General features: G+C 36.5%; 2 protein-coding genes across 2 annotated transcripts in view; one reads left to right on the forward strand and one right to left on the reverse strand.

Annotated features, from left to right (window-relative positions):
- Nucleotides 1–2358: 2358 nt before the first annotated feature.
- LOC582223 (post-GPI attachment to proteins factor 3) lies at nucleotides 2359–14510 on the reverse strand. The gene is made up of 8 exons (XM_030990324.1): nucleotides 14360–14510; nucleotides 7332–7701; nucleotides 6475–6627; nucleotides 5818–5880; nucleotides 5342–5403; nucleotides 4446–4594; nucleotides 3798–4002; nucleotides 2359–3335 (listed from the first exon to the last, which is right to left on the reverse strand). The coding sequence occupies exons 2-8, from the start codon at nucleotides 7641–7643 to the stop codon at nucleotides 3272–3274; spliced, it is 1008 nt and encodes a 335-aa protein (XP_030846184.1). The 5' UTR covers nucleotides 7644–7701; nucleotides 14360–14510; the 3' UTR covers nucleotides 2359–3271.
- A 165-nt stretch (nucleotides 14511–14675) lies between these two features.
- The window catches only part of LOC591009 (late secretory pathway protein AVL9 homolog), a 34153-nt gene continuing 21939 nt past the window's right edge, over nucleotides 14676–26889 (forward strand). Inside the window, exons 1-3 of the mRNA XM_030990323.1 lie at nucleotides 14676–15038; nucleotides 18969–19089; nucleotides 21671–21756. Of these exons, the coding sequence (XP_030846183.1) occupies nucleotides 14922–15038; nucleotides 18969–19089; nucleotides 21671–21756 (324 nt within the window). The 5' untranslated portion in view covers nucleotides 14676–14921. The remainder of the gene's footprint in view (nucleotides 15039–18968; nucleotides 19090–21670; nucleotides 21757–26889) is intronic.

The raw sequence follows: 26889 nt of genomic DNA on the forward strand, positions 1-26889 counted from the left end.
GCTAAAAGTACCGGTACTATCTTATATAGTGAACAATGATTTTCAAACACTCTTGGAGAGTAATACCTTTACAACAGTAAGACCATCCATGGCATTCTGACATCAATATTCATCTTCATTTGTTTTGAAAATCCTTGCAGAAGTGTGTATTATGTGACAACCCCTTTCACATTATATAATTTAATTAAATTTCTGCCAAAAAGTGTTGGTGTTCTCACAACACCAACACCAGCTTTCAACACCGAACTTGAAATCCCTCAATGTATTCATACATGTAAAATATAAGAAATCAGATTATTTTGTAGACCAAATCGGTGACCACTGTTACCAGTTCCATGACTAAGTAATGAACTTGCTTCCAAGAAAGCTCAATCTTCTTGGAATTCCAGACCCAAAAGTCCAACTGCCATTTTTGTTTTCTTCTTCTCTGATTTTCTGTTATTTACATGTAGCTGTGGGGTGTTAGAGTTATCTCCATTTCGCCCGTTTTGTTGGTCATACAATCCAGCACAACTGGAAAGGCTCTTGAAAATGAAAATATAAAAACATGCCCTCATACCTACACTTCATGAATATTTTTCCTCCTTAATATGGCTGACCTCCCCAAGGGGAACCCCCCCCCCCCATGGGTGTCGATACTTTCGTAATACCTATTCATCAGGGGGGATGAATGAATAGATCATCCCCCCCCCCTGATGAATAGGTATCAGTTACGGATCGACACCCATGCCCCCCCCCCGGCAAACAAACATACAAGGAAAATAAAAGCCCAAATGCTGAACAATTTAAAGTCTTTTAACATTCTATAAGAGCGATTTGGTTTAAAGAGCAGACATTTCTATTAGAAGTTCTACTCTTTTAAAGCCCAAGATAATATTACATCAAGTACTGGTGCTAAAAAGATTTTTTCAGGATTTCTCTAATGAAATTCTATTAATCAATATATTTCAATGCTGACACAGTACTAAAGGAGTTGTTGAATATCTATAATATAAATATCTAACATGAATATAACCTATGGCCTATACAATGAAACAGATATAATTTTACACTACTTGTTATAAATATATGTATACTATCAAACCAAATCAATTTTCAATCACAATTTACTATCACACGTCCTTACCGACTAATTAATTTTGAGTTGCTATGTTCGATCTGAGCCTATATAAAAAGGATATCTGTACACTAATCTTTAAAAAAGTTCATTACTTTGCATAGAATATTGTTGATTAGTGGTAATAAATAATTATAAACAAACATTTTATTCACTTATTCCCTTGGCACAGTTTAAAACAAGAATGCTTCATCAAATTTACAGGCAGGTCCGACACATGTCACATTATGTAGTGGGCCAAGCGAGGATTACCAATACCATAGGCCTTTCCTCATCAGCTCGAGTTTGCCAACTATCCCGATCGCAAATTAACCATTTAATTTGCATCTTCATCAGCCCGATGATGCAATTAGCGGGATAATTGGTCGAGAAAATATCCTGAGAAATCTTGGTCTTGTTTCCAAAATATCCTGCTATTTGGGAAATGGCGGGCTAATTTGCGCCTATCCGAGCTAGTTTGTGATGAGCATATCGGTCTGATGAAAACAGGCCTCTTGAGATCATTGCAGGTTTGCAGATCATTTTCAAGGTTGGAAGGCAATATCACACCCCTTCCCCTTCTGACAGATGCATTGGTCAATGACGCTTGCTCTTGTGACAATTTCTCTGCTTCGATTACCTACACTACTCAAAATCCCAACTTCACCCCTAGAACCAACCCTAACCCAACTTCACCCCTAGAACAAACCCTAACCCTGACACTATACCAACTTCGCCCCTAGAACCAACCCTAACCCAACTACACCCCTAGAACAACCCTAACCCTGACCCTATACCTCATAACCTAAAACCAAATTGCAACCCTAACCATAACCCTACACCTCAAATCAAATAAAGCTCTTATATATGTCACAGGAGCAAATGCCGGGACACCAATGCATCCTCTCAATCACATTTAAACATAATAATTTATTGGATTGAATTGTTTTTTGGTATTTGTACAAAGAATTCCACCACAGAATATTGCTGATATCTGTCTTTGAGTTGAGATCTTGTAGAAGATTGTTCCAACAACAACAAAAAAGAAGAGAATTGCTCCGATTTCTAATTGATCCTGAATATTCTTTTTCATTGCACTTGAAATCTTACATACTGGTATATCAGCAGGCTTGCATGCTGACAGTGATGTGTTACATACACATTTGTAGCAACCAAAACACAATTTCCCTTCCCCTTCGTTTTTTTTTGCAGGTTGAATCAAAATGCCTGCCCGAGGATTACATTAAAAAAAAAAAAAATTAAAAAGATACAGCGCATGGGGAATGGGCAGTCAAAATTTTCCTAATACTATTGAAAACAAAAATCAAATGATTGTACCAGCTTCAGCCTTCAACATCTTTAAACATTTATAAATAATACTATTACAGTGCTTAGAAACATTAGTATTATTATTTTATCACCTGACGAAGTGTTGCAGCGGCGCACGAAACGTCGTGATCTTTTGATCCCTTGTCGACCATGCATTGCAAGACAAACGAATATCGTTAGCGATATTATTTTTGATACTATATCCGCAATGAGTAATATATTTAACATTGGTATTAAGCACCATATAAATATTACTGATTATCATTATTAAAAACACACAGCATCATGGCACTATTAAGAGAAAAATTTGGTAATCAACAATATTTAAGTCATAAAAAACATACAAAAACACTGACATTATTGCACCTTCTATGATATGATTTAAAAAAACATGAACATGAACATTTCACATATATATGGCACATGCTGCAGCAGAATATTGCTGATATCTGTTTTTGAGTTGATCTTGTAGAAGATGTTTTCAATTACTCCAGCAAAGCATAGAGTCGAGGCTAATGTGTATCATTGACCTCTAGCACTGCATACTTGCTGAGAGGCAGGTATAACACACAAATACACACACACACACTATTGCATACTAATGCACACAATAAAACTGATGTGGCTGATGGTCAAATTTAACACTAGACTTACAATTTGAATTTTTGAATTTTTCTTTTTAACATCAGCTAGTTGAAAAAAATGTATTTTACTGCTATTTAGGTGTCATCAATTGTCACTAAAAGTACCGATTTTGAGTGAAATCAGTTGACTTTTGTACAGTGGTGTTTGAAATGTATGGTTTCAACCACAACAAAAATGAAGAGAGAATGAAGCAAGGGATCTTCATGCGCCTTTCACTAACTTGCCTTTGGCATTGTGTACGTAGAGACAATCGTCTACAAAGTAGCTGCATAATGAAAGGAAGAAACAAGGGAGGTCATACTAAAAAACATTGAACTGATATACATGAGGATATAGAAACGTTTCTAAAAAGATTTGTTCAATTTATACAATATCTATAAAGGGTTATTTTTTAAAGTTCCAGGCCTGGTTTATAACTTTACGAACCAGAGCAAAATAACACTGAGCTCTTATAGGAAATCTTTTTATTCAGATGGCCATATCTCAGCCAATACTTAACATATTCAATTGGCTTTCGACACTTGGACATTATTTTTGATGCTCTTTTGAAAAATGAGAACAAAAAAATTGAGAAATTCTAAAAATAGATTTTTGATGAAGTCACACTTCACCACTCTATATTCCTGTAGTAGGAGCGATATATAAATGGACCTATTACTATTATTACTAAGATAATACAGAGAAAGAGAGACAGAGACAAAACAAAACTATGCTTCTCAAAACCTACCTTGCATACAGTATAACCAGTGGAATCGTGCTCGCATGCCAGAGAGAGTGTGCATCGAACGTCCACCAGAAGGGAGGAAAGTCCAACACCTCCAGTGAGATACACACGTTGATGCTAACAATGGAAGCAATGGCCTTCCAGAGATAGGGCTGTTCTTTTATATGCCAGGCGCTCCACAGCACCATTACAGCAAAATTGAACATGGCTGTAGCAAAGAGAGAGAGAGAGAGAGAGAACTTTTTTATATTTAGTCAGATTTAATTGAAACTTTCATCAGTTTGCTTCTCTGATTTTTCTGTTTTCTTTTAGAGTAGTTGTTTATTTGGATCATATTTCCCTTTAACACAGGGAACTCCCGGTTCCGAAAGACAATGGGTCAATTTATGTGCAGAATTACAGAACACTTGGTAATAAATGGGAAATTGAAAGAGCAAAACCTTGAACTCGTCTAGTTGCATTGTATGTCCTACCCGGGATGCCAGTTAGAATCGATCAGAGGGCCTGAAAATCACCTGGAATGAGTTTTTTTGTACACAAAAAAAGCCTAAACTATGGTCTGAAAATAACTTGCCAGGGCCTGAATTCAGGCTATTGCCTGAAAACTGGCATCCCTGTTCTACACAAAGATGATCAAACATATAAATTTACCTGTTGCAATATTGACTTTCATATTGTAACCGTAGTTGAAGTCAACAAAAGCCAGATGGCAGATGTGTTTGAGGTAGAAAAGAGAGGAAACAGCCGTGATTCCTAGGGCCACTTTCATGTTCAGACTGTTGTCCCTGACAGCAAAGACTCTGCAAACACACACACAGAAAGAAAGATTAAGATTTGACATCAATCTTTGACAAAGGTGCATCTGATCTACCGATTAAATTTGACAAGAAAATTTCATTTAAAATGCTATGTGTTGTCAAACTAATTCCAAATTGATTTCAACATTTAAAGTAATGCAAAGTTAAGGAAAAATTTGAAAATTGAATGTATAGTAAATTAAGCCCCTAAAACACTTCTGCTTTTGAGAAATTCGGTGCTCCCAGTAAATTTCAAATAGCAATTAAGGTCATTTCATGGTAGCTGCGAGCATGAAAAATTTCAGAATATGCAGTTCTGATATATAATAGAATAGCAAATCGGTTGATTGGAGTCAAGTAAAATTGTTTTAAAGTTAAAGTACTATCGGTCTTGAGAACATAAAGAGTTTATTATTTACAATTTCATCACTTTAGACTTGATTTCAACTGTGACAACGATCATTGAACATTGTTAAATCGCATGCTTCCAGTATGTTCATTTGAACCAAATTCATGACCAAATACCAAAACTTTGTATTACTTTACACTGTGTGATTCGTGTCCATTGGTGAAGGCTAACACAGTTCAACTTTGCAATTTGTTGAGTGATAATAATAATTCACATGGATTCTAATTACTGGTATTTAAAGATCTTAAGTCTCTATTAAAGCACTAGTTCATTACTCTAATTGTTATATTTCTGCTGAAATTAAAAGAATGAGTGATGACATTAACTTCATATATCCTTACCTAACTAATGATGTTATTAAGCTGCACATGACAATAGAATATGCACAAAAGTAGTCCATTTTCTGAAAACAAAACAGACAACAGATAAAACTTCTTGATTCAGCACACCATAGAACGCTAGCATGGTTGCAAAAGTAATTCATTGATTCTAAAATTTGGCTTGAAAAAAAGGGGGGAAATTTAGTTTAGTTAGGGGAGTAAAATCTGTTTAATTTGATGTCAACAATAATCATTCTATTCATGCCATGGACATACATAACCTTAGAATCGTCTATGTTTTACTGCCATTATCTCTTATTTTCATCATACAATTCAAATGTTAAATAGTACAGTTCAGTGGAAATTAAAACAGACAAGTATGACTCATTATCTAACTACAAATATGTAAGCCTCCAGCACTATTTTACAATTTAAAGGTGTCTTTTCAGGAACGATACTTATATTTCCCTAGTTGAACAGGAAAGAAGAAAACATACCTCGGTCCAGGGTAAATCTCTGGAGTGAAAGACAGTTGACCAAATCCAGGCATTTATTGCAATCTGTTGGAAAGAGAATAACAAGCAAAATGAAAAGTCATTAAAGGGAAATCCAACCTTGATAGCAAACTACTAAAGTGCAAAGCAGAAAAATTTGAAGTAGAGTGGTAAAAGTGTGAATGAAAATGGACAACAAAAAGTTGTGCATTTTTTTAAAGTTGTAATCACTACAAATATGGGCTCTTCAAATTGGCTTAATCTGTAATGTATCTGTGATGTAGTTGCAGACAACTTTCCCTTTTTGTTCCAACACAAAATGACACAAACAACGAAATGTATGACTCCAGAGAGTCTTCCTTAGAGGACCTATTATAATATGCTAATATAATAATAATAATAATAAATTATATTTCTATAGCGCATTATACAAGGTATGTCTGTATGCGCTTTACATTGTATTACAAGCTTAATTAATATATCTTGAGTAGTGCCCGAAATGAGAAGGCATTTAGGAGATAAACAGAAATTAATGATATTTTTGTTACCGGTATCTGCGACTGCGCCACAATCCACTCACCAAAATGCCAATTTGAAATTCGCATAGGCTTAATGATCTTGTATTTCAAACATTCATAACCACTCTACTACTGTACTTACCCCACCCTGTGCTAGACCAACATAATACATCGGTGCAGTATGTGGCACCCTCTTTCTCAGCTGGTAAATATAGAAGACTTGAGCTAAACCATTGCCAATGGAGAAGATGACTGATGCTGGTTCCTGAATTCCAAATACTCTGATAAAGGGCCACTGAAAAATGAAAAAATAAAATACATTGCTTTACCTTAAAATACATTAGAGTTTGTTGATTTTGATTTTGTAAAACAAAATAAATAACCATTCAAATAGTTTTAAGAAAATATAAAAATGTATCTTCTGTGTTCTACAAATCAATTCAATTTAGAATCTCTACACCTGCAGGTATTTAGGGATTCCTTGAATAATGTGAGGTTGTGACTCAAATAGAAGCCCTTAGACAGAAAACCAAGCAAAAAGGGTTTCGTTAGTATTTGATTGCCTCGAGCATCACTGCATGATAGATTAAAGCCATAATCATTCCCATCATCAAAGGACAAGGAATTATTATCATCAGACATTCTTCTTCTCCTCCTTTCTTCTTCTCCTTCTCCTTCTCCTTCTCCCTTTCCTCCTCCTCCTTCTTCTTCTTCTTCTTCTTCTTCTTCTTCTTCTTCTTCTTCTTCTTCTTCTTCTTCTTCTTCCTCTTCCTCTTCCTCTTCCTCTTCCTCTTCCTCTTCCTCTTCCTCTTCCTCTTCCTCTTCCTCTTCTACCTCTTCTACCTCTTCTACCTCTTCTACCTCTTCTACCTCTTCCTCTTCCTCCTCCTCCTCTTCCTCATTCTTCTTTCTCCTTCTCTATTCTCAGCCCCAGTCTGAATGAGTTTATCTATCTATCTATCTACAACACACATGTAATGAGTTAATCTCTTTATTTACCTTCCCATAAAACTGAGGAATGTCAGCAACTGGGGTACCCTTCTGGAGCAAATGATCGACCGTCATCCACATGGACAGGTAGCGACACTCGTGTGTGCAGTCCCACCCAAGCATCCACAGCTCCAGGGGTTGGTTCTCGTAGAAGCTCTCCAGCTGTTGAGGGGTGCTACAGTCCTGATTGAGGCACGAGCGAAGAAGGTGCATGTGCACCTTATGCCGGTCACCGGCTGAAGCAAGGACGTGGTCCAGATGACAGAGGATGACTAGAATGAGGATGGTAGAGTAGGAATAGGTCCTCCAAGTAGAGTCCATGGCTGTTCTTCAGGTCCTCATCTCTTTCAACAGATCATACATGTATGTAACTGAGAATCTGAGAAAGAAGAAATAAAATAAATTAAACAATCATTCACATTTATTCCTAAGAATAGCCTAGCCCATTTATGGTTAGACTTCATGCATTGCAGGAGTGATTTTAGGGGACTGAGTGAACATTCCAAAAAAATATATTGTTAGAAGATACAAAATGGGTAACAAATAATCAACAACAACCATGACAACGGGGGAAAAAATCACATAAAATAAAAATCCAAACATAAACACACATAAAATAAATAAACATGAAAGGCATGAACACACAATTTTCATCTCTAGGGTCTATAATATATTATAAAAAATAAAAATATAAATATACATATAATATTTGAAGTCGGGCTAACTCGGCCCACGGGACTACTCGGCCCAGCTGGAAAAACTGGGCCGAGATGTCCCGACCTGATTAATCGATCGAGAGATACCAATGTGTATATATTTGTGCTCTTTGTGACTTAATAATACCCTTTCCAACCAAAATCTTTAATGGAATTGTGTTAAATGATACCAATGAAGACAATTTATAACTTATCTTTAGGTAAAATGACAAAAAAAATGACATTTCGGACAATTTACTCACAGCTCGCAATCCGCATTGCCGCACGTACATTAAATGTGCGTTGTATCTACTCGGACCACTGAAATTCGAGCAGTGTTTTTGTCGGTAAATCACTGCAAAAATATCATTTTTATCTCGTATGAAGGTCTATTTTTTATTCCTGACACAGATTTCATTATTGAGAAGTCGAATATAGTACATTTTAGACGAGATGGTTGATGTTTGTTCACATTCTTTCGTCCTGGCCGTAAATTAGCAGACTACTGCCTAGTGCTACCGCAGCAGCTCAGCTCAGTGTGCAGCTAGCCGTACAGCGCCGCCGGCCTGGTCGGCGGGGGAATTCACTGACTCGGCGCCCGTACCGGGCCGCTGCACTGCATTGCATGATTGTACTGCCCAATTTGATCGAGTGATGTGAGTATAACTAATCAAACTAGATCTATATCTACTGTATTATCATTATTCATTCCGAGTAGAATATCCAATTTGATTTAGTGAGTAAACTAGACCTAGATCTATATCTACTGTAGCTACATCATTATCATATACTAGATTTAGTAGATTAGTCATTCAGAGTAGAATATTTGATTAATGAAGGAATGGAATTTTTCTTTTTCATAATCAGATAATCATATTTTACTCCTAAAAGTTAAAGACTTGATAAATAGCTAGATCTAACGTAAGGGTCTAGCGTAGTACTGTAAGTGAAGTGAGCTGAAGAATCGCCTTCTTCTTTTATTTTGGAGGGGCAGGCGCGTAGCCAGGGGGAGGGGGGGCAGTGGCCGGGGCGGTCGCCCCCCCCCCCCCCCCAAAAAAAAAAAAGAGAAAAAAAAAAAAACAGGAAGAGGACGTAGGAAGAATAAGGATTAAGAGTCGAGAACGGTACGATGGGAGGGATGGAGATGGTGACAAGATGGTGAGAGGGATGGAGACGGGAGGGATGGAGACGTCTCCATCCCTTCAATCATCAATATCTTCTTCATCCCTTACATCATCAAAATTGTCTCCATCCATCTCATCATCTCCAATTCTCCATCCCTCACATTGTCTCCATCCCTCTCATCATCTCCATCCCTCACATTGTCTCCATCCCTTTCATTATCAATATCGTCTCCATTCCTCTCATCATCTCCATCCCTTACATCATCAACATTGTCTCCATTATGTATTATGCCACGTTGTGGAAATGCAATTTTATTTTTTTAATTCATTATTTATTTATAGTATGTACATATTTACAGGTACACAAGATCAGTATAAATCTGTTAACCCCCAGCCCACCCCCCCCCCCCCAAAAAAAAAAATTAAAAAAATTGTAACATGCAGATGACACGCCACATCATTCCTTGTGTTGTGGTATTGGTACGTATTATTTCATATGCAATTTACAAGGCAAAAAAAAATCTGAATAAATAAAGTTAAAACAATTTAATAAAAATGAGGACATTTCTGAAAAACACACATAATAGCAATAAACATTATTTTTTTACGACTCCAAGATAAAAATTCCAACAATATGACGTCAAGCTGACTCAAAATAACAAATGATAAGCAGGTGTAATCGTGTATTAATTTTATGCCACGTTGTGGTAATACAATTTTTTTTTTTTAAATTTATTATTCATTTATAGTATACATATTTATACAGGTACTGTAGAGATATCTACATATGATCCTTGAGACAATGTGGTAATTTCATGGTTCTTTGTTTATTAACACTCAACTGAACTGCAATCATTTCCATACACCGGAATGTACAAAGTAGCAATAGTAGTAGTAGTTTAGTAGGTAAAACAAAGTTTTCCTTCCTTGAATCCGTGCCCACATCATATCATATCTGTAGTTTCCATGTGACAAGCCTAGCTACGTTTGTACAACAATTCCAGTCAATCTACGGTATCCTCAAAACAAAAACTAAATTTGGCTTCTTATATCTTGATCCTTACAGGTACACAAGATCAGATATAAATCTGTTAACCCCAAGCCCCCCCCCCCCAAAAAAAAAAAAAAAAATTAAAAAATTGTAACATGCAGAGACCAGTACAGATGACACGCCACACCATTCCTTGTGTTGTGGTATTGGTACGTATTATTTCATATATGCAAGTTACAAGGCAAAAAAAGCCTAAATAAATAAACAAAGATAAAACAATTAAATAAAATTGAGGATATGTTTGAAAAACACACATAATAACAATAAACATTATTTGTTTACGATTCCAAGGTACAAATTCCAACAAGATGACGTCAAGCAGACTCATAATAACAAATGTTAAGCAGGTGTAATCGTGTATTAATTTTATGTCACGTTGTGGTAATGCAAATTTGTTTTTTTCATTTATTATTTATTTATAGTATACATATTTATACAGGTACACAATATATCAGATATAAATCTGTTAACCCCCAGCCCCCCCCCCCAAAAAAAATATAAAAATTGATTTTGCTCATAGATCTTTGCCTCTGTTGCTGATTACTTACCTGGCCGAGATGGATGGGAGGTGGGGGGGGGGGCAGCTGCCTTTTAGAAATTTGAGGAACGGTTAAATTAATGACCAGTTGACCAAAGGTCCAGGAGAAGGCTTACCAGAATTAAGATCCCCCTTCCCAGGGGCGGCCGAGCAACTTCCAAAGTGGGGGGCACCAACAAAAAAGGGCACTTTCTGGAGAAAAAAAAGGGCACCTACAGTGGGAAATCTCAAAGTGAAAATATACAATTTTTTAGGCATTGGTATATACCCCTACATTGTGATTACATTATCAGGGATGATTTCAATATTTGTTTCTCTTCATACATCGTACAAGATATCGCTTAAGCATCAAACTTTACAGTTGGGTGTGATGTCTGAAAATGCATTTACGAGCGAGCGAAGCGAGCATGAAAAATTTCAAAGATCTATGAGGTCGCAGTGCGAAAAATTACATCTTATAAAGAGGAAAAAAGCCAATCGTGATGGGGTTATAAGCACATTCTCATAACGGAAGACTGAAAAGACCTTTGATAAGTAACATAATTATATCATCTTTAAATGCGAGCGAGCGCAGCGAGCAAACTTTGGGCGAAATTACTCTTAGTCGCCTTAAATAAGGGGCACGTTTAATGATTACATGAAAAGGGGACAATTATCGAAAGGGATAAGACACTTATAAGAAAAGAAAAGGAGCACGTGTCAAAGTACAATGGAATATTATGAGAGGTGAAAATGAGGCATTTTTTCACTTGAAAAGAGGCACTCACCAGTGATGACAAAGAGGCGTTTACGAAAATGGGAAATAGGCATTTGTTGACGGAAAAGGGGCACCCATCAGATTTTGATAGGGGCATTTATAAGAGGTGAAAAGGGGATAGTTACCTTATTAGAAAAGAAAAGGGGCACGTATCATTATTAAAAGGGGAATTATCAGAGTTGAAAAGGGGCATTGACCAGATATGAAAAGGGGCACTTATAATAAAGGAAAATGTGCATTTGTTGAATGAAAAGGGGGCACCGTACAGATTTTTAAAAGGGGCAGTTATGAGAAGGGGAAGGAACTCTTTCTTTTTAATGGGGGCACTTATCATAAGGAAAAGGGGCACTTATTAGAAAATAAGAGGGGCACATGTTAAAATGAAAGGTGTGCTCATCCGAGTTTAAAAAAGGGGATAGTTATTAAAAGGAGAAGGGGCACTTCTTACAAAGGAAAAAAGGGGAAGTTGTCAAAGTAAAAGGAGCACCTCTCAGTTTTGAATAGGGCAATTATCAGAGGTAAAGGGGGCACTTATTAAAAGTGAAAAGGGGCACTTCTCGTACTTGAAAAGAGGCACTTACTAGAGCTTAAAAAGGGCACTTATTCAAGATTATTTCAAGATTTATGAGAATGGAAAATGGACACTTATTGCAAAGGAAAATGGGAACATGTCGAAGGAAAAGGGGCACGTGTCAAAAATAAAAAAGGGCACTCGTCAGAGGTGAAAAGGAGGAAGGGGCACTTTTACTAAGTAATAGGGGCACTTGTCAAATGAAAAGGGGCACCTTTCCTATGTAAAAGGGGCACTTCTTACAAAATAAAAGGGGCACTTTTCCTATGTAAAAAGGGGCACTTTTGGGGTATCTGAAAAAGTGGGGGGCACTTTGCCCCCCCCCCCCCCCGGGAGGTCCGCCTCTGCCCCTGCCCCTCCATGCACCGGCATGCATTGCAATATCATGTCTTAATTGCTTTGCTTTTTATATATCTCTTTGATTCCCAGAAAAAGGGAACAAAAAGGAGATTTTTTTTGTTTGTTTGGGGGGGGGGGGTGGTGGGGGCTGCATTATTTATACAAAAAAACTTGAAGCCAATACCTTAATTCTTTTCGTAGAATTTTTTTGAAGCAGCCCCCTCCAAAATAATAAGAAGGCGATTCTTCAGCTCACTTCTCTGCTTAGAGTACTAGGCTAGGCCCTTACGTTAGATCTAGCTATTTTATCAAGTCTTTAACTTTTAGGAGTAAAATATGATTATCTGATTATGAAAAAAGAAAAATTCCATTCCTTCGATCATTAATTGGATATTCTACTCTGAATGAGTATATGATAATGATGTAGCTATGTACAGTAGATATAGATCTAGGTCTAGTTTACTCACTAAATCAAATTGGATATTCTACTCGGAATGAATAATGATAATACAGTAAATATAGATCTAGTTTGATTAGTTATACTCGCACCACTCGATCAAATTGGGCAGTACAATCATGCAATGCAGTGCAGCGGCCCGGTACGGGCGCCGAGTAGGTGAATTCCCCCGCCGACCCGGCCGGCGGCGCTGTACGGCTAGCTGCACACTGAGCTGAGCTGCTGCGGTAGCACTAGGCAGTAGTCTGCTAATTTACGGCCAGGACGAAAGAATGTGAACAAACATCAACCATCTCGTCTAAAATGTACTATATTCGACTTCTCAATAATGAAATCTGTGTCAGGAATAAAAAATAGACCTTCATACGAGATAAAAATGATATTTTTGCAGTGATTTACCGACAAAAACACTGCTCGAATTTCAGTGGTCCGAGTAGATACAACGCACATTTAATGTACGTGCGGCAATGCGGATTGCGAGCTGTGAGTAAATTGTCCGAAATGTCATTTTTTTTGTCATTTTACCTAAAGATAAGTTATAAATTGTCTTCATTGGTATCATTTAACACAATTCCATTAAAGATTTTGGTTGGAAAGGGCATTATTAAGTCACAAAGAGCACAAACATATACACATTGGTATCTCTCGGTCGATTAATCAGGTCGGGACATCTCGGCCCAGTTTTTCCAGCTGGGCCGAGTAGTCCCGTGGGCCGAGTTAGCCCGGATTCTAATATTTGTGGAAAAAACAATTTAAAACAGTTGAGGAAAAATTTAATTTTAACTGTTATTATTATCATTATTATTATTAGATCTAGAAGTCATCTTATTCAAATAAAAGTTATTCAATAGGGCACAAACAAAAAAACACATACAAATCCCAAACTATTGAAAGTTGAAACTGTATGTTTTAATGAATAAGTGCGCAGACATCATTGGACATGGACACTTTGTTTTTGCAGTGTCCAAAGGAACTGAACTCATTTTCAAATAATAAATATTTTCTTGTGCCTTTAAGTTTAAGTTTAACAGTTTAACTTGAGCACAATACTGACTTAGAAGTTAGACTTAGGTCTAGTTAAGAAGTTAAGAATAAGATGCAAATGACATTTGTATGAATTATATAATAAAACAGTCTTCTTGAATCTTCACAAATTGTTAGCACTCCCAGATCTAGACTAGTCCTACTCTTAAGTTTAGAGTATTTAATCTACCCTGTGGTCTCCTGTACTAAGTGTGGGTAATGCTATCGAATTAATCATACACAATTCACAAGGTGTAGATCTACTGCCAGTCGTACAGATCTAGATCTACAGAACTTCCGAATTCAGAATTTGCTCACGTTGAACTGGGCAGGTGGGACTACATGTTACATCTTAAGACTTAAACTAATATTAATAGCATACAAAAGATCTTTACAGCAGGAATAGAAAGACTGGTTGAATATCCATATAATCCAAAGCCCTGGACGATGAAAAATTACAATAAAAGAGGCAACGTATTTACCTGGAGGCTGGAGCCTCGGGCTCGAATCCTGTTCGGCTTGCAGTAGGAAATAAAGGAAGATAGGATCCTACAATCTCCCTAGATCTATTCTCGATCTATATCTCAGCATGATCAATTTTAGTATCAATCTATTTATTTGGACTTAAAATACATGGTAACAAAATATTTCAATTAAAAACATTTAAAATACTAAAAAATTAAATATTGTAATTAATATTGAAAAATTATATGATATAATAATTGTTTGATGGTTACTTTATTGGAATTTATATGCTGCGATTAAATTGGTAACGCGAAAAAATGCTCGCAACATTATTAACAATTAGCGAACTTGAGGTCAGCAACGTCGGCTACGCTAGCGCTGCGCCGCATCGCTCGCTCGCTGTCGAGTGTTCGTTGGCGATCCGCGAGCGAGCCATCGCATCGATTCGCGAGCGCGCGACATTCTACACAAATTATGTAAACAAGTTGGGGAAAGCTTGATCTGGAATGTGTAGAGTTACTCGCTGGATTTCTGTGAAAAATTAACCATCTTGGATAAGAGGAAGTGACAGAGAGCGAAATGGCAGAGAGTAGCTGCAAAGATACAGACGTAAAGGAACCCGTACAATCTGATGATGATTGCGGGTCTATTTTACATGTTGTTGTGGTTGGTTTTCATCACAAGCGAGGATGCCAGGTAAGTGAAATCATGCTAAACCATCTAATGCAATGCCAATGTGCACCAGGCCAGGCCAGGCCAGTCGATCATCACCAGTCACCAATGGGCGCCTTGCATCATCTAATAAACATGATAAAAGTAATTACCCTTCAGTCCCTTCTCAGTGTTTTTGAAGTGATGATATTTTGAGCTAACATTGACAATACAGTTGGCGATGTTGCCTTTGTAGTTTGTTGGTTCTGCATTCTGCCGCAAACTCGAGGCGCATGAAGCCGAATTGTACCCAAAAATGTTTGATCTCGCATTGGCCATTGCCAATTTGATGCTGACTTAACGATGATAGCAATTGGTTTAGTGTAGTCCTGAGTAGTAAGATGCATGCATAGAATTCATTGAATTTGGCAAACTCCCTGGGTGCTCCTTTTTCACCTTGATCACTAAAAGTGAGGTTGCTCAAGCATGTCAAGAGTCGAGACAAACCTTTACTTTAGAAAAAAAAATAGGAACGACAACTAGTAATTGATAGCATTTTGCACTGTCATGTTACAGATAATTACTGGTAATTGGATTAAGGAAGTGACTTCCTGAATCTGTTGGCCTTTGTGCTTTGGGGATGCTGGATGCATTTCGCAAAAACATATTCATTGAACCTGAAGTCCTGCTCCTTAGACCTTTAACACTTTCTCAGAAGATAAGATTGCCTGAAAGCTCAAACATACATGTACATGTAGCTCTAGATTAAGAAATTGAATATTATTATACAACATACATTTTGTTTTTCTTGTTCTTGTAATTCTGTGAACAAGTGAAATTTATATTGTTTATATTTTATTGTATGACTTACATGTACATTTGACTCTTTGGCCTTATTATAAGGGGGTTTCCAAAATGTTATTCAATTGGTCCATCTTCCTCCTTACAACACATGTATTTTTGTTATCTTGTTCTATTATTGTATCAGTGTTTCTTGTTTTGTCATGATATTTGCAGTTACATGTAGTATACTTCTGATTATATTGATATTTGATAAGTGCTACAGTGTACATGAACTTGAAGCAATGATTGTAGTAAAAATCATGCTTTTCTTAAAATTGGAATTTAAAAATCATGTTGTTGTTGTTCGTTTGGTATTATAATGGCTATTAGTCAAATTTGACTATTGTTGCCAATTTCATCGCATCTCTTTCTTTTAATGTCTTGGTAAAATTATTAATTCTTTCTTTCTTTTTCCAATCTCATTTTAATATAATATTAGTCATAGTCTACAAAAAATAAAAACAAACAATTATTTCAAATTAAACCACGATCCGCACACAGTTCCAACTCACGCTGGCCCTGTCCTTTCTATGATGCCTTCTTACCAGCCCAGCGAGTTATGTTACGCCGTACGCTTCTCGGTTGATAAACTCAACCTAGGTCACTCTGGCATAGACAAGGGGGCGTCGTGTACCTGTATGTTTAGAGGGTTTATTTATTTATTAGGAGAAAGACAACTGCATAAGCAAAACACTTGTGGGCTTTATTAGTATGAGTTAGTTCATGAGATTATTTATATAGCGCATGACTTTTAACTACTATAATCATTGGGGGGTTAATTATGGTGGCTTTAATTATGGTGGCTTTCAGATGGGATGGACCATTGTATTTATCAATGCAAACAATAAAAATGAGAACCGTACTTTAAAAATGTGTTGAATGGTATACTATATTAACTGTTGAGTTGAAACTTTAGTAAAGGTTAAATCCACTCCAGGTCTTGAAATTCTTCTATTTTATTTTACAAAGTCGAATCAATGCATAGAAAATTTCAGAATTTGCAAAATATTCAAGTCATAAAATGGCTGACAGTATTAAAACTCATGAAAGTGTCGGATCATAAAAGTTTCTGATTTAACAGTACGCTCTGTGGATGCAGACTTTTATCCTGGCATGTTTATACACATGTATTAAACATGTCAGGGTACAACCAACCTGGGTGCATCGGTTGGTGCCAAGTTGTCATACAGGTGTATATTTAGTTAGGTTCACATGAAACTGTTACTGAAAGCCTGTTAACTTTAAGTTTATGTTGTTGCTTTAAACCTCAAAATCACAATGTATTGTAGTTCGGGAGACAGTGTGGATGCACTCGTAGTTATAAAATTTTAAGTTTACCAGAAGTTATCAATCACAAACAATCTTAAAGTTAGGGGGGTAACCACAAGCAGTAGAGGGAAGGGGGGGGGGGGGTCCTCACTCTAAGTAATATTTGCCTTGCAAATGCGATTTACTTAAGGTTTCGCCAGTTAATAGGTTAAGTGCATGCTTGCCCTGCTTTAGTTTAAAACTTTGAATATTTGTTGTTTCTGTGTGAACCCTTGTCATTGTTTAATAGTAGATTGTTGTTTAAAATGTTGAGGTTTTGCAAACCGAATGTTTAAAACTATGATGGTCCCGTGTGAACAGACAAGTAGTGCTGTAACATCACGGATATCTCCAATTCCGTTTAACCGCCTGTCAAAACCGAAAGAAAAAGCAGAAAGGTGATTTAACTGAAGGCGCCGATTTGTGCTTGTGAACTAGTCACAAATAATAGTAACAATGTCGTTTTAGAATAATGTGTAAGATCATTAAAGTAAATTAAAAACAGTAGAGGACCTAGGATAGAACCTTGTGGTACACCATGTGTTAAACTTGGATGAATATATATTGAGATCTATTACAAAGATTACTTTCAAACCAAGATGACAGACAAATTGGAGTGTTGTTCTAGTTTCCAAGTGGTAAGTCATCACACCGATTACTGAGCTGGGAGACATTGCCAGGCATAGTGCCAGGTGGAGGGGCATAAATCGAAACTTGAAAAAAAAAAAAAAAAAAAAAACACGGGAAAACGAAACCGTCCAATTGAAAACGGAATCCGCCATGGGCGGTCGGATACCGGACGGTTAAACGTTTGACTACAGCACTACAGACAAGTACATATAGCTAGTGTCAACTCCAAAATGACAGATCTGTCAGTATGAATCAGCTTTGAGGGACGTCATCCTCCTATGTGAGTCATGAACTTGTTCAAGTTTAGGATCCACCCCCAACGACGACTGATACTGATATTGATAGCTCTGTTCTCACTAGCCAGCAGTGTCTTCAGGAAGATTTGATCTCATACAGGAGATGAAGCACAATTTTGTTTACCATCTCCCTCCTTCCCCTTAATAAAAGAGCCCTTGTTCAGTGGTAAAGTGGAAACACTTGGTAGCGAACGCAATTGTCTTTTTCACAAAATGTACATGTACCTCTCGAATATCATTTCACTATCTCAGTGCAAAATTCATCTCTTTGTGCTTGCTCGCTCAACTATACAGTATACTTCTTTTAAAAAACATTGTTAAATGTGTAATATGGTGGTGGCGTTCAATTTGAGAAGGGCATCTTTTCAAGAATGAAACCCCACAGCTTTTAAACAAAATCTGTACAACTGGATCAAGCAATAAGAAAAAAATGCTAGAAGATTTTGTGACAGGGCAAGCTCTGTTCATCATTATTGTTTGAGTTCACCATGAGCTAGGTATTTTGGGCCGAGTGGGCAGACATGCCTTAAAGGGCTTTAAATCAAAGCCCCACTGTACTACTTGAAACTACTTGCTCCCTCTAGGCCTCTACATAGAAAATAATGCCTAAGCAGTGCCCATTGGTCCCCCATGATCCTCATTTTCTTATGTTAATTGAGAGCTGAGTTGATGAGATAGCCACCTGTTAGTGACCTAGCGGGGTGGTCTAATCCTTCCTGATCAAACAATTACAGACAGGCTTTAATACACATGGGGGCTTTGGGCAAATAGTGATGCCAAAATTGGCTCAAGGGCATCATCTTCCAGTGTAAGTGCTGCTTCAAGGTGAGGCAGATAAACAAACTTATACTCAATATCTCATAATTCTCATTAATTATCTTTTTTTTTTCTTCTCCAGGTGGATTTCTCGTATCCACCTCTAATTGAAGGCCAGCCTGAGGATAGTCATGATGTACCCAGTGAATGGAAGCATCTTCCTTTCCTTGCCCTGCCAGATGGGGCACACAATTTTGAAGATGGTGAGTAAGAGGCCCTCTCAAACTTTGTCCATTTTGTCTTTTCCCCCTTTTTTTAATTTCTAGAAAAGTATATTATACTGTGTCGTGTATGATTCATCTGTACAGGTTAAAAATATAGTACATTTAAACGGTTTTACAAAACACTAAAAAAACTTGTGTATAGCTAGAATAGTTATATTTAAACATATTTACCTGCCATTTCACACTTTCAGGAAAATCAATCCACAAATTAAAATTAAAAAAAAAAAAAAAAAAAAAAATTAAAAAAAAAAAAAAAATTAAAATTAAAAAAAATTAAAATAAAAATAATAATAATAATAAAAATAATAATAATAATAATAATTATATAACGGTACATATTTACATACATATACTAGATTAATGAGTAAACAAGAGCAACTAAATCTGCATATAATGCATCCATTTTTCTTGCATGATCATGCTGGGGTTTGATGCCAGGTATCTTTTTAAAGGAAAATAAGCTTTAAATTTTAAAATGCTCAAATTGGCAACACATTGAGAGGTTCTGAATGTTTATTTTTTTATCAAAATCTTCAATTTTCTTACATTTTGGCAAAGTCCGTACACATACACATACGTATTGTTCTTAACCTCTTAGAGACATTATATTTTTTATTAGTGGCGATAAAAGAAAAAAAAAACACTGCTGCTCAATAATCTGAAGAACAACATGTGATCAAATTAGCCCTGTTTTGAAAGGGTTATTGTTTAAAGTTAAATTTAAGTCAGACTCAGAATCTGTCATTATATACATGTACAAGCATGTATGGGTATTCAGTGTATGAACTACAAATGTACTGTACGCTGTACAATGTACAATACCAGATGCTCTTATCTACCGTATGTTAAAACTTGTCATAATGTTTATTAAAAATTGAATACATACATACATGTATTTATAGCTTAGAACTACTTTGTGCACTGTAGCAATATGGAACCCATAACATGCAGGGCAACAGTTGTCAATGGGTATCCTTGAAACATTGTTAAATTCACGAGCACCAGTATCGAGTCTAGATTACATTAACACCCTATAGAAAACACATGATAAGAGGTCTAGATGGAATGTGAAACCAATTCCACTATCATTATTCAAATTACATATCCTTTAATTGAGTTGCATGTAAATTCAATAGCAACAGTATCAAGTCTTCATTAGATAGACATTACAAGATTAGAGGTCTATGGAAGCTGAAACGAATTCTATTATTATTATTCAAATTACATACATGTACCCTTTAAGTGAGTTAAATTAAATAGCAACAGTATATCAAGTCTAGATTAAAGATAAAGACCAGTTATGGTCATGCGATTGTATTGTGAAAGAAATGTTGTGGAATCGATCAGAAAAGGTTGATCATCTAGCATAGATGTACTGCAAGGTTCTGGAATCATCAAAATGATAAGAAATTTGGCCCAGCCTCTTCATAAAGTTACAAGCACTGTACACAGAAACATGTATATGGGACTACGCACACATGCGTTTTTATCTCTCACACACCAATAGATAAACTAATTTACCAAATATATCAATTAGTAGGCGGTTTCCCAGCAAAATTTTTATCATCATGTATTATTCAAAACATATTCTTTCACATGATTGGTAATAAATAAGAGCTTCCATTTCATTTTTTGAAATTGGGGTGTTTCCAATACTGGTCTTTAACTTTAACATTAACGTCCTATATAAATCACATGATAAGAGGTCTATGGAAGATGAAGCAAGAACCCTTTAAGTGAGTTAAATTAAATAGCAATTAGCAACAGTAACAAGTCTACATTAACATCCTCTATAAATCACATGATTAGAAGTTTGTGTAAGCTGAAATGAATTCAATTATCTTTATTCAAAGTACATACAAAAATGGATGTATTATTGTATTGTGGACTGTAAAGGACACTCCATTCATTTGTGATCAAAACTTCAAGTATTCAATCTCATAAAGACTTTGGACCTTAAAACATGAATGTATAATTTGTGTACTTTAAATGTAGACCCACAGTTATGAAAATTTACAATGTACAGTAATGAGCTTTGTTGTTTATCAGTTACTTCTCTACTGGATAATTCTAAAAGGGCGATCCACAGCCTGGCATTCAGTTAGTTTGACAATAATTTTTTTTTTTAAAGGGAAGTTAAACAAGATAAAGGGGATTTCACTGAATGAAAACTTCAACTGATGATGACCTTCATACATGTATCTCCAGTCAAGTATCAGAACAACTTTATTACGATACCTCTTTTTGTACATTTTATTCTTTATCCCTAACATTCATCCTAGAAATGCACTTGACACCATCTTTTGTGAACAAAGCAGCTCCTGCAGCTGTCATTAGCACACATTGTGATCTTCTACATTACATGTACATGTACTGTATGTACCCCTATTATTATTATATCATATTGTCTGTCTTTTCTCTATTTACTCAATCTGCGAAGGATACAACTCCGCAGTTCTCCAAACCTGGAGGAAAGCAAGAAGAAGAAGAAGCTGTACAGACATACATGTATACATGCTTAGACAGTCACCATGTTTCTTATTCATTTTTTGTTTTCCAGATACCATATATTTTCATCTTCCAGGAAGAGGGGAGTGCAAGTCTACAATCTACGGTGTGTCTTGCTACAGACAGATCAAAGCCCAGGTTGGTTGTCAAGCTCTGTCTGAATCTGCACGTTGTTATGATAGTAACTTTTCTGGGGTAGTATTTTGAAAAAGTCTGTGAGTGGTATTCTCGAAAGCAGACTAACTTTAGTCCATGGTTTAATTCACTGACTAAGTATGGAATGACAAGTGTCCATATGAATATATTTTTGAATAATTGGTGTCCCTAAATTACCATGATAACATTATTATATCATAGTTATACTAGCAGGACCCGCGGAAATCTGCGGGATCCTAGAGGGGGGCGGGGGGTGTAAATAGATATATAGAGACTGTCTAAATTAAAACCACCAAGAACTTTATTTGCCATTCAGGCCATTAAGAAATATACATGTTAAGCGTCCCCGCCCGCTTCCTTTTTGGGGGCCGCCTCCTATTTTTTTTTTTTGAAATTTTTTGAAAAGTTTTTTTTTTTTTTTTTTTTTTTTTTTTTTTGAAAGAAAAAAAACATGAAAAGCACTGCTAAAATGTATTTCTGATTTTAAAAAAGAAAAAAAAAAAATTATCGGCCGCCATCTTGAAAAATAGCCTGAATGTCAGGAAAAATGTACGGAGCGGCCATTTTGAAAGAAAATAAAAAGAAAAAAAAAAGGGCCTCCTCCTTCCCATTTTTCGAAAAAACAGGAAGCTAAACATGTTTTTTTTTTAATTTGGCCTTATATAAAAATTAAAAAAACGATCCAACTGTACCGGTAGTTATTCTTTAAGCCACTGGAACTGTGTAGAGTTCCGTAGTGTGGCGTACCGACTACGCAGAAATTAGGCTGCGTATTAATGGGGAAATAGTCCCTGCGTAGGTTATGCGTAGGCTGGCGAAAAAAATTAAACAGGTTGAATTGTTTTCGTTCATCTTGCGTACCCCTTTCCATCCCTCAGCATATAGTAACGTAGGCCAGCGTAGTTGTTACGCAACACTACGCAACTCTACGTATTGACCCCACGCCAATTAGTGACCCGCAAGTGTCACAAATAAAGTATTAAAAATATGCTCATCTGACCCTATACGCCTAAAACCCCCGAGCTTTCGGGGGTTTATGGCCCCTTGAACGCCCGTGGACCCCACGCCTATATTATATATATACACTCAACTCGCTGCGATCTGATCTCTCCCCCCCCCCCCCCCCCAACTTTGAAAAACGTAACCCCCGAGCTTTTGGGGGTTTATGGCCCCTTGAAACCCGTGGACCCCACGCCTATATTATATATACACTCAACTCAGGACCCGCGGAAATCCGCAGGATTCTAGAGGGGGTGCGCAGGCAAAAAATTAAGTTTTTCATTTCGGGGGCTCCATTTCAAATTTTAGGGAAATTTTCGGGGGCTCTTTTTTCTGGGGCTACTTTTTCATTAATTCATATAAGGATAGGCCTACACTTTGTTGAGATTTGTTTAGTAGGCTATTAGGTTTCAGGCTTCCTACTTCATAATTGCCTATTTAAAATTCTAGTTCAATAACTAAGTTTTCATGCATTGATTTGATGCAAGAACTGTAACATAATAGACCCTAGATTGTGATTATTTCTGACCATGAATTTCGATAATCATTTTTCAAAGTAAAATTTTCACAGGAAAATCAAACAGTCTTTTAAAAACGTAGACATTAGAGTCTAGTAATACTTTTACTAATTCTAAGCTCAGGTTTCGTAAATATATTCACGAAACTATATTGAAATCGCGGCAATAATGATGCAAACCAACAGATAACAATTTCAAAGTGTCAAATCTCTTCGACTCGAATTCAACTCACACACTTTCAACTGCAACTCAGCTCATCTCACACACACTACACAGTGGCAATGCACTGTATTGTATGCGTGTCAGTTACGGTGATTTTGTCTGATTTTCTTTACTTTGAAGAAATGATTATCAAAATTACGTAAACATGGTGACAACATCACAAAATAGGCTTTAATTTCATACCTCTATTTATGGAAACTTTATAATATTGCAGCAATCGTGAATTCGTGATGGAAATTGATTGCAGTTTCGCGATGTTTAGTGGTTCATGGTCTAGATTCAGCTTCTACCGAAACAAAATCGACCGCCAAAAACTCGAGCCCTACGCTCCGTCTCGATCTCGCAACTGCGAAAATGTACGTGTTTTGGCGTACTTGCGTGCGACATGGTAAGCCAGGTAAGGTATGGAATATGGTTCGAGTTTTTTTTACGACCGATTTTTGTGTATACAATTTTATACGGATAGTCATCGGTCGTGTGTCTACGGATGTCATGTTGCATATCCATGAGGTATCTCTGTCGTCACGCATATCCTGCATTATGCATGTTGCGTCTGTTTTCGCCCTGGACGTCGACACGGAGGAGGACCTCGGGCGGAGTATAGCCAATTCCACAGAGTAGACTCTCCCGCGGACGATGGCACCGGGCATGGGTACCCCGAGGGGAGGGTTCAGGAGGAGATAGCCGCACCAACTTCGGTCGGCGATCTCATTAAAAAACAATAGAATACAAAGGCTCGCGGAGACGTCGCACCCCCCGCGGAGCCTTAGCGTATTACTTATATAGATTGTTGTTTATTAATCATGTTACCGATATTACATTTTATTTTAATTTAGTGACAGATTAAGCTATTCAAAATCATATTCATATGGACACTTGGCATTCCACACTTACATGTAGTTGGTGGATAAAACCATGGACTAAAGTAAGTCCACTTTCGAGAATTCCACCCTGTAAGTTTTTAGTATTTCCTGAGATAACAGAGCTTGGTGTTCTGAAAATTGTCTTAGCGGGACTCTTTTCTCTGCAAGCTATGCCTCTATATTAATCTTTAACATGCCCAATTTTTGTGACCTTACCAATCAAAATAAATTGCATATAAATAAGTCAACCAATATGAGCACCCCTGAAGTAAACAGGCAAGGCTGTACTATGTCCATATTAGTTAATGGTAACTTAGGCAACTACTGTAAGGCATTAGTTAAGGAAATCATTTCTTCAATAAGTACACCAGTACAAGTATCTACATTTGTAAGAATTAACCTTATCCTTTAAAGCTCAAGATTGGTATCATATGATGCCTTCTATTGTGGACCTTCACATGAAATCTCACTGAGTATATATTTAGTTACACACATACTGTACATTCAACTTCATATATCTGCTTAGGAAAATAAAGACATCTTTGAGGAAATGAAAGATTAATGGACATGTGATACATGCACATGTAGCAATCAATTTGAAATGGATACCACAATTTATTTCCGTGACATATTGTATAACTCCACTAAACAAATAATAATTGCACCAGAAAGGCGATATACATGTAGGCGTTTAAAGGGAAAGTCCACCCCCAAAATAAGTTTGTTTCGATAGAGGCAGAATAATAAGAAAATCAGGTGAGTGAAAGTTTGAGCAAATTCTGAATGAAAATAAGAAAGTTATGAATTATTGAAGTTGTGATCAATCAAATACAAATTGGCAACTCTGTGACTTATTATACGAGCTCTCTTTCATTTGCTTTGTGCATAATATTCCATAAAATCATGTTTTCTTCGTTATTGATGACGGAATATATATTTGTTCCTTGCAGGGGGAGTATAGAAACATATTTGCAATTATTATATTTAGGGTGCATGTATGGTTGAAATTTTTCTTGAGGGAAAATAAAAATTTTAGATTTTTTTAGTACTGAGCAAATGGAAGTTGAGCTCGCATGATACGTCATAGAGTTGCCAATTTGTGTTTGATTGATCACAACTTCAAAAATCCTAACTTCCTTATTTTTAATCGGAATTTGCTCAAACTTTCACTGACTTGTTTCTCTCATTTTTCTACTCCTATTAAAACTAACTTAATTTCAGGGTGGACTTCCCCTTTAAATAGTGTAATACATACTTATATGAATGCTCAGTGTACATGTATGTTCTATTTGAGGAAATCCAAGTTTGAGAGTTGTGACAATGTGACAAAGATTGGCAATGATGTGCATTACTGTACAAGCAGCTCTTTATTTGTTTGTGTTTCCAATTTATGTTTGACTAATTACAACTTTAGTATGTTCTTATCCTCAAATAAATTTGTCCTTACTTTTGTTTCTCTCATTTCTGCTTTTAGTACCGGTATTTAAAAAAAATCAACCTGATATCAGGTTGTATGGTTGAATTAGGGCCTTAAGTTGAATACTTTTAGACGTACCGTATTAAGCTAACCTGTCTACAGCGACCGCTCAAGGGAAACACAAAAGTGGTCTTTGTAGACAGGTTCCTTTAGTACATTTTTCAATGAGAAATCATTTTCAAGGGAAACTAAAAATGTGCTTGTTGTAGACAGGTGGTCACTAAAGCAGGTTTGACTGTATCACATTCTCAAGAAAAGTAGATCAGGGCAAATTAATTTTTCACATACTCACAAGAATTACGAAACTTGGTAAGGGTATGGATAATTTAGTTGTTAACTTTACATGCATGCAGGTACTTGTGATTTTTTATTCATTGCTTTATCAAACTTAAGCCATGTTTTGAGCAAATCTCCAAAAGGGTAAACACAAGCTACTACAAATGAACTACCCTCTGGGATTTCGGCTTCTAGCTCTTTTGTGCATTCACCGTCCCTACGAACAAGGGGCAGTGAAAGAGAATTCTTGTAAACATGCCTTGTTCCCTAGTCACCCCTTGAATAGTACATGCCCTGCTGCCATGCGAACAAGAACAAGAACAATATTGGGATCTCGAACCGGATTAACTTGGGACTAACAGGGGATTAGCTCCCATTCGTGAGGGATTTGAATTTGTAAGGGGCACTTGACACTACATGTACTGGTAGGCTAATAACTGGAAAGAGGTTAAATAGTCTGGGTAAATCTTCTTTTTTTTTTAAATAGCAGAAAATTCAAGAGAAGCAATTGTACAGAAAATAAGAAATTTATGAATTTTTGAAAGATGTAATTACTATGTATCAGAACTTCAAACTGAATTAACTTGGGATTAACAGTGGATTAGCTCCCATTCATGAGGGATTTGAATTTGTAAGGGACACTACTTGACCATTAATTAGCTAATATTACTGGAAGAGGTCAGCATGGTAATTTTTTTTTTTAAACTCAGAAACATAACAGAAGCAATTGAACAGAAAATGAGAAAGTTATGAATTTTCG

The sequence above is a fragment of the Strongylocentrotus purpuratus genome, unplaced genomic scaffold, assembly GCF_000002235.5.
Source record: "Strongylocentrotus purpuratus isolate Spur 01 unplaced genomic scaffold, Spur_5.0 spur5_scaffold_19, whole genome shotgun sequence".
Lineage (NCBI taxonomy): Eukaryota > Metazoa > Echinodermata > Echinoidea > Camarodonta > Strongylocentrotidae > Strongylocentrotus > Strongylocentrotus purpuratus.

Excerpts from the sequence above, each read along its gene's own strand:
- LOC582223 (XM_030990324.1), bottom strand. The coding sequence starts at position 7,643 with ATGGACTCTACTTGGAGGACCTATTCCTACTCTACCATCCTCATTCTA. Across the intron at positions 6,628-7,331 it reads TTCCTCAGTTTTATGGGAAG|TGGCCCTTTATCAGAGTATT; the intron begins GTAAATAAAGAG and ends TTCATTTTTCAG. Across the intron at positions 5,404-5,817 it reads GAGATTTACCCTGGACCGAG|AAAATGGACTACTTTTGTGC; the intron begins GTATGTTTTCTT and ends TTTTGTTTTCAG.